General features: G+C 43.2%; 1 protein-coding gene across 2 annotated transcripts in view; it reads left to right on the top strand.

Annotated features, from left to right (window-relative positions):
- The first annotated feature begins 3,617 nt into the window (after positions 1-3,617).
- The window catches only part of GCK (glucokinase), a 43,699-nt gene continuing 38,257 nt past the window's right edge, over positions 3,618-9,059 (top strand). Inside the window, exon 1 of one of the 2 annotated variants that reach the window (XM_060251321.1) lies at positions 3,618-3,747. In XM_060251321.1, coding sequence (XP_060107304.1) covers positions 3,649-3,747 — 99 coding nt within the window. In that variant the 5' untranslated portion in view covers positions 3,618-3,648. Of the gene's footprint in view, positions 3,748-6,931; positions 7,526-9,059 lie in introns of those variants that run through there. The other variant, XM_060251322.1, reaches the window with a different exon arrangement.

Here is a 9,059-nt window from a genome sequence, read left to right as displayed (position 1 = left end):
ATCTGTTGAGGCTGGGTGAGTGGGCGACAACGTGGCAGATGACGTTCAATGTGGCCAAGTGCAAAGTAATGCACATTGGGGCCAAGAATCCCAGCTACAAATACAAGTTGATGGGTTGTGAACTGGCAGAGACTGACCAAGAGAGAGATCTTGGGGTCGTGGTAGATAACTCACTGAAAATGTCAAGACAGTGTGCGATTGCAATAAAAAAGGCCAACGCCATGCTGGGATTTATTAGGAAGGGAATTGAAAACAAATCAGCCAGTATCATAATGCCCCTGTATAAATTGATGGTGCAGTCTCATTTGGAATACTGTGTACAATTCTGGTTACTGCACCTCAAAAAGGACATTATAGCATTGGAAAAAATCCAGAAAAGGGCAACTAGAATGGTTAAAGGTTTGGAACACTTTCCCTATGAAGAAAGGTTAAAACGCTTGGGGCTCTTTAGCTTGAAGAAATGTCAACTGTGGGGTGACATGATAGAGGTTTACAAGATTTTGCATGGGATGGAGAAAGTAAAGAAAGAAGTACTTTTCTCCCTTTCTTACAATACAAGAACTCATGGGCATTCAATGAAATTGCTGAGCAGTCAGGTTAAAACGGATAAAAGGAAGTACTTCTATGTGGAATTCAGTGCCACAGGAAGTGGTGGCGGCTACAAGCATAGCCAGCTTCAAGAGGGGATTGGATAAAAATATGGAGAAGATAGATATATATATATGGTCACTGTGTGACACAGAGTGTTGGACTGGATGGGCCATTGGCCTGATCCAACATGGCTTCTCTTATGTTCTTAAATATGTTATTTTGTCTTCATAAATATTTATTTCCTTAGCTGCACTTAAAACTGCAGCCTGCTCCTGATACCCCATGCGCAGTTTCAAAGCATAACTGAGGAATTGCTTTCTGTTTTAGATAATGTGCAAGGCTAGATTTCCCAAACTGCACATCTCCTGCAGTGTCAAACACACCAGATACTGACTAGTATTGCTATACCAGTGTGAGAAGCACTCCATTCCAACATGACCAGGGCAGAGCCCATCCCACCTTACCTGAACTCCACCTGCTTGCTGCCTTACTGTTGCAGCAGGCTCTCTCCCAACCTTGATCTCCAATGAAACTCACACGAACTCATGAGATGCTTTGACATTATTAAATTGCATGTGGGAGAAAGGCTTGCCAGTTTCAAGGATTTTAGGATTCTTATCTGCTAAAGGAGTCCCCCAGGTATTTTCCCTCTGATCCTCCAATCAGCTGATTACAATGAGCATTTTACCACTGCATCCTGACTTATCTTGGCAACAGCTGTCCCACCTGACTGGGACAGAAAGACTCAGATCTCAATAGCAATTCATATCTGATGGAAGGAGAACTGACTCATACCCCCCCTCCAGTTGATTTCTAAGGTGCTACTGGACACGAATTGAACTGTTCTACCTTTATCTTGTTTATTTGTTGTACTATGTACACCAGCTACTACCCTGCCCTCACGCCTTCCCACTGCTGCTAGCCAGGAGCTGGAGAACATCACCCTCCTTACCTCTTCACTGTCCCCTTCAGAAATATTGGAGCAAGCCATATATGCCCCTATAGTAGTGACCCCCTGCAACACGGTGCCCACCTGCAACACGGTGCCCATCAATGGGTTTCTTGGTATGCAGTTGCTTTAAACATCTTTTCTCCATAGCAAAAGGCCAATTTTGGCTTTCCTCCACCCCAGTGAAGCTGGCAGGGCTTCAGAAGAACCCAGGAAGCATTGCCTTTCTGTCCACCAGAATAGGTGCTTCCATCAGAATGGGAAATAGTTTGCAACCTCCTGACATTTTGTGAATGACCACAGTATGCAATGGCAGCCTTCTCTCTTTTTTTGGTGGCACCTGTTCCTCAGTCTCAAAATCCAATAGTGCCCCACAATCTCAACAATATTGGGAACCCCTGCCTCTCACTAGATTCCTTCCTCTTACAAGAGTCAGAAATGGTGGCTGAATTCTTGCAAGAAGAATAAAGCTGGTGAGAGTTTGCAGCTTGTTTGCTTGGGGAGGAGTGAGGAGATGCTGGATGCCCCCTTCAGGATTCAGATAGGGACAACAACAGGTGGTTGGACTCAAAGGGTTGCCATCTCTAGGTTGGGAAATTCCTGGAGATTTGGGGGTGAAGCCTAGGGAGGGGAGTGAGTTCAGTGGGATATAATGCTGTAAAGTCCACCCTCCAAAGCAGCCATTTTCTTCAGGGGAACAGATCTCTGAAACATGGAGATTAGTTGCATTCCAGGAGATCTCCAGGCCCCACCTGAGTTGGTAGCAGGTGGAATGGGAAATTGCTACCCCCCTGAAAATCTACTGAGGTGACCAAGGCTCCCTCTAAGCTGTGGAGCCTTGTGAGCAAAAATACTACTTTGTCAGCTACTGACATTAAATTTGTAAGTAAGCAATTTGGCTACTGCATATATTAGTTTGCTCTGAGGCCATCCTTCCTGAGCTAAGTCAAAAATGCATGAGCTGGAGGCTAAAAAAGCAGTGAGCTAGCTTACACTAACTCAGTGTAAAGGGAACACTGGAGGTGACTGCTTCAAGTTATCTCATTACAAAGCCAGCCCTGAGCCCTGGTGTGATATATGCCCTTTTGTGTGAGAGAGCGAGGGATACCCACAAATGGAATTGGCAAGGGGTTTTCCATACCTTGCCACGTAAGTTATAACAGTGATCAAAATAGCTAGGCCACAGATGTCTACAGTTATGCACAAAGAAGGTAATATACTTGAGGAAAATGTTCCTATAGCAACCAAAGAGACACTTCTATACAGGATTAAGAAATTTGATGGAGGGGTAGCCATTCCCATATATACTGAACTCTATGGAAATAATGATGGGTGAAAATTTAAAAACGTCAGATGGTGCATTGTGTCACAAGTGACATGAACCTTATGGGAGGCTGAAATGTCATTATAAATCCACCTCGGTGTGTATCTTTTGGATGATTTAAGCACAAGCACTTTTAAAATTACATTTCACTTTCATACTGCAGGCAGGAGAGAGGCTCACTTTCAGAGGCCTCATTTTGGGCAGGAGCTCACAGGAGTGGAGCTCCAGGACCTCTAAATTTTATTGCACTCTTTCTTTCTCCCCCCCCCCCCCCAATAAAAAAATCCTTGCTTCTGGACTCCATTGTTCAAACCCCCTGTGAGAATTTTGCTGAACTCCAAGATCTGACAAACTTATGCAAATGAGTTATGCAAATGAATTGTGCTAATGAGCTCCAGCACCTCTTTTTCTATGAAATTACCCCTGAAAAGGGCAATCCTAAGCAAGTCTACGCCTTGGGAATAACTCCCATGAAAGTGTCCCTAGGATTCACCAATCTTTGATGTAAGAAATAAATAAGTAAATAATCATTTACTAGGAAGCAGGTCTGGTACAAATGAATGAGGAAAATTCTGCCAGATCAGATCTAACATTGCTGGGTGTGACTTCTAGATCTGAGCTATGCACGAGATATATCAGCAGTCTTATATTGATAAGGCTGGAATGTGCCTGACCGTCACCTGCCTGTGATTCCTTTGCTCCCACTCCCATTGGCTTTGAGACTAGAATATTTGTAAATTTTCCAAATGCTTGGGGCAAAGGTCACAGCAGTTGAACGCGGAGAATGAAATTACTCAGAAGGAAGGGAGAGCTTCTATGTGTGGGGCTGGATATGGAAGCGATGCCAAAGATGAGAAAATTGAGAGGCAAAAAGTGCCAGCAGGTAAGGAAGTATGGGAAACAGTTTGACCATAATGCCTGAAAGGAAGAGTTGAGTCTGCAGAAGCAAGGAGTTTATGGTGGAGGAAGCAGGTGCGTGCAACAGATGTAGCCGGGTAAGGGTGGGGAGAAGATCAATGTGACAAGAAGGCAAGGAGGGAATTATTACAGTATCTACAAGCATAAAGTAGTAAACAGCATTTAAAAGCAAGTAGTCAAATGTAGCTACTTCCCAACATTCAGAAAGTGTTTTAAATGTCCTTGGCTAGCACTGGAAATTATATAAGGATATCACTTTGGTGGGCCTTTGTTTTGGGGTCAATGACGGATCGTGTGCTCTTGATATAAAACATGAAGAGGGTTTTGTGGTGTTTTGACATCTCTGCTCCTTAAAACTGGGTCATTGTTTTAGACTCCCATAGTCCACTCCAGGACTTGGTATGGGCAGGAACAGGGAGAAAGGAAGCCATTGTCTCTGCAGAGAAAGAGCTGGACTTATTAAAAACTGTGCTTCTGTCTGAAACTATGCTGCCCCCTTATTTTGATGCTTAGCAACAGGTTTGGCACCATATTTTTACAGAAGGACTTGTTACAAGTATAAAACTTAAATGGGAAAATTACAAAATGTTACATCACTGTGCCTTGTACCTTCAAGACTGAGTCAAATATATAAAACACATGAAAAAGCATGTTGGCATTGTAGAAAATCAGCAGCAGTTTTTTTTACACAAGGGGTGGGCTTGTTCTAAGACTTTGGGAAGAAAGCAATGGTACAATCAAACTGATAATTTGCAAATATCTTGCATATGTTGTGAGTCTCACGTAATTCTATAAGCAGAAAATACAATGTTAGGACGGGTACCATTGATGAGAACGTAGGGGGATGATTTCTTAGTTTTATATGTTAGTCATGTTGGTCTTCAGTAGAACAGCTAGATTTCAGTCCAGTAGCAACATACAGATCAACAAGATTTTTGATATACATAAGATTTTGAGAGTCAAAGTACAAAGGAAGCTTTGACTTATACCCTGAAAATCTTGTTGGCCTCTAAGGTACTACTGGACTCGAATCTAGAATTATTTTTGGTGGTTCCCAAGTGGGGCTCTTCCTTATACTTTACTTAAGAGAATGGCTTTGAAAAACTGTCCAAAACTAACATATGAACAAATCAAGAAGGGAAGAGAGGTGAAAGGACGTTTATGACTCTCCCCAAGCTTTTATTGACTTTGTGCAAAGAGATACACCACTGATATGAAAATATGTGATTATTTTCCGTGATTTGCCATAAGTGTTATTTATTAGTAAGTGTTGATATTCAGTTATTTAATGCTCAAACAATGGGGTGAGTGGAAAGTCAAAAAGGTTGAAAACAAGGAAATGGCGTGGGAAGAGGTCCAAAAGCCAAGAGACTTTGATTAAACAGAGGAAAGAGAGGACAGAGTCCTCTAGCAGGGACGGTAGAGGAAGCAAAGGTGTAAAGGAAATAAGGACATGGGAGAAGAGGAGATGAGAAAGGTAGAGAAGGAAAATATTGTCTGAAGCTCACAAAAAGCCAAAGACAGAGAGGTTGTACACTGCTCACACAAACTGTGAACAACAAAAGACAGAAAAGTGCACATTGATTGGAACTAGCCAGTCCAGGCATCTAGCCAGCCTTGATCAGTTCCGCAGGGCCTGCAAGACCACCCTCTTCAAGCTGACGTACACGGACTGCTGAGTTATGGTTGTTTAACAAAGGGACCCGCCAATATGGTTCTGTCTAAGGACCTGTGTTACTATGTAAACTGACAGAAATAGCGTCGGAAATACCATTGCCACTGTCAGATTAAGTTAAATTTAATTATGTACTGATTGGTTTTTAAATAATGTTAATTTTAAAGTTCTATATTTATTGTATTGTATGTTTATGAATGCTGTTAGCCACCCTGAGCCTGCCTAGGTGGGGAGGGCGGGATATAAATAAAATTTTATTATTATTATTATTATTATTATTATTATTATTATTATTATTATTATTATTATTATTATTATTATTATTATAAAATATGTTAGTTTACTACGGTCACTTACACTTGCATAATCTGGCAATAGCATCCTGACTTGGATGCTATTGGGAAGACACTCACCTCCTACCCCACAGCGTCACAATGTTTCCAGACACCATCCAGGTTTTCCTTGACTTTTCTGTGATCTTTCCAAAATCTGCTTTGCTGTGGTGTTTTGGAAAATATCCAGCAAAGCCAGGCTGGGCAGGAATGTCCAGATTTTTCTAGTCCCACCCACAGGCCAGACATTTCCCTTCCCAAATCCCATGGCAGTTATCTTCCCTATGTACTACCACTGAGAGCTTTTTGAGGATTTTTTTTTTTAAATCAGTAATTGACATGTTAACACAATAGTATGTTGGTATGTCAATTACTGGTTAAATATAGAAAAGGCCCTGGTGGCTCTGGGAAAGGAACCACAACTAGGACGAGGGCAGGGAAGTCTGCCATCTGGAAGTCCAGAATTAGCAAAGCATCATCATGTGGAAAAGGTCCAACTATTGTTTGTACTACAGAATATTGCTCTAAGCAGCTGGTGAGGAGTATCTGTTCCTTCAGTCTATCTAGCTAGGTGGGTAGGTGGTTTAAGTATCAGAATCGATAATCAGGAATGCACTGTGGCGATTCCTGTCTATTTAATGCACACAGATGGCTGGGTTTGCCGTCTATTAATAGCACAAGCATGATGGTAGTGGAACCACGCTAACTGTAGGTCTTGCAAATGGTAGCAATGACGTGGGCAATGTTTCAGTCAGATGCTCTATTTCCCCCCTCCTCTTTGCCATTTCCTGGACTGGTTAAGCAAGAGCCTGCCTCCTTCAAGTGGGCAACTGTTTGCCACAAGGCAATGGGTTTCCGTGGCTCAGCGTCACTATGGGAGCAGGCTGGGTTGCTAAGTCTTGCAGTCGAGCGGCTGCTGGAGCATCAACAAAAGAGAGATAATGTGGCTGTTATGCCCATCTAAATTAAGTCCTATCCCCATGGTAGCACCATTCCGCATGACCGCTTTAATGGCCAGGCCAGGAGGGGCTCAGGTGATGTAGGACAGCAACAGGATTTTGCCTACTGCCATGGCAATATAGGGTTTGTCTTGAGACCCCAGGAAGCAGCCTGTGTGGACAGCAAAAAAAAAAAAAAAAATGGAGAACATCACCAAGCCAGAAAGTAAATAAAACTAATGGTGAGCTCAGAAGAGTAACTGAATCGAGAGGAAGTCAGTGGGTGGGTAAGAGGCATATGCGGAACTCCCATGCTCCATTACCTGGGAGGAAAGGGGAACTTTTCGGAGTGGAAAGGGGCTAGTTGCTTTGCTTTCAACAAGATGCACGCCGGCAAGAGAGAGCCTTTTGTGATGGTCTTTCCTCCTCTGTATACCACCAAGTGAAGCAAGGAAGAAGGCCAAACACACCCAGGTTGGGGCAGGGAGAAATCCAGAGACCAAAGGTAAAACGGAAGAGGAAATTTTGTCACGTGCCACAGAACTTCAGAAGAAGAGGAAGCAACCTTATACATGAAATAAACAAGCTAAGAAAGTGGAATATCCTCAATTGCAACAGGAAGAACTGTGCTCTCTGCTAAAGAACAGCCAGAGGTGGAGTAGTCCTTCTAGCAAGAAAGGGGAGAAAGGCATATTGGCATTGTGTGGAAGACTGATTTGAGATCTATCCCCCTGGGAGTTGACAGCTGCCCCAATGCTGGATCATAGAACTAGGATGGACAGAGCCAAGAAGGAGAGGGTAACTTTTTTTTTTCCATTTATTTTCTAGCTTTAGAATTGTCCTAGAAGATAGAAATGTTGTGCGTGGAAGACGGCTGTGGTATATACACGTGATTGTTCCTTAGGCCAGTGGATAGGGCTGCCGGGTCACAACCCTGAGAACTTCTCTGCAGCTTTAAATTCTCCAGTGGAAGAAAAGACAGCTTTAGCTTCTCCTACCTGTTCCTCCCCAGAGGCTCTAGTTCTCTGCCGCCCCCCGCCCCCCCACTCAGCCATAATAGGCAGGTGTGCAGCACAGCAAATGGGGGTGGGAAGCAATGCTCTCTCTAAGCTGTGGAGTCTTGTGAGCAAAAGTTCTGCTTTGTGAGCTTCTGGCGTTATAGCTGTGAGTGAGCGATTCAGCTACTGCATAAATTAGTTTGCTCTGGGGCCATCCTTCCTGAAATAAGACAAAAATGTGTGAGCCAGAAGCTAAACAGCTGTGAGTTAGCTCGCACTAACTCAGGGAACAATGGTGAGGAGAGACTTCCAAGGAAGAACTCATGGGAGAGACCGCAGCAGCAGATCGTTTAAAGCTGCATTCTTTGGATTGCGACAGAGCAGCCCTACCACTGGAGGGTTCCACTTGCATAAGGTGGAACTTTCCAAAAAAAGTGCTTCAAATGATTGGGTTCATAAGTTGTTACTAGATAGTTGTGCCCTTGTGCTTCTCTAATTTCACAGTAGGGCTGCCAGCTCTGGGTTGGGAAATTTTGGGATGGATCTGAAGAAGGGTGGAGTTTGGGGAGGGGTGGGACTTCAGTGGGATATAATGCTATAGTGTCCACCTTCCAAAGTGGCCATTTCCTCCAGGTGATCTCTATTGCCTGGAGATCAATTGTAAAAGTAGGAGATCTTCAGCCACCACATGGAGGCTGGCAACCCTACTTCAGGGTTTTGCTAAGGAGTCAAGGAAAATGCCATATAAATGGGTAGAAAGGTTATTATGGGGCCCCAAATTATAGGAAACCGCCATCAGAATAAAATGAAGCCCTAAGCCTATACTTGTTAAGTACCATTGAATAAAACTGGGACTTATTCCTAGGCCAGTACACAAAGGTTTCCATCTTTTCTGGTAGTAGTGCTGGTGGTTAAAATTGTCTGCTAATTCAACTATTATAGTATGATGCATTTCTAAAACAGGAGGTCTTGCAATATGGTGTTTTTCTTGGAGGGAATTCAAAGTAGAATGCTTGGCAAGCAACTCCTTCAGACATTACCAAGATCTTGCCCTGAAATTGTGACCATGTGATCATTGTGGCCTGCAGGGACTCAATCTGTCTGTGTTTGGATGGATCTGAATTATTAACAGAATAAAAATCTTCCCGAATATATGTTCCAACTGCGCCAGAGCAATATACATAAACACCTTGACTATTGATTGGGATTCACTTTTCCCTAAATACTCTGTCAGCCACAGCCATGTCCATAATATGACTCACAATACAAGGGCTTACTTCCGTGTTTTCCCTTTGAACTCGAGCGTTTTCCCAGTTGCTGTGCAGCATGAACGG

The sequence above is a fragment of the Heteronotia binoei genome, chromosome 12, assembly GCF_032191835.1.
Source record: "Heteronotia binoei isolate CCM8104 ecotype False Entrance Well chromosome 12, APGP_CSIRO_Hbin_v1, whole genome shotgun sequence".
NCBI lineage: Eukaryota > Metazoa > Chordata > Lepidosauria > Squamata > Gekkonidae > Heteronotia > Heteronotia binoei.
Note: the sequence above shows the minus strand (reverse complement) of the source record. Positions and strands in the feature narration are given on the sequence as shown.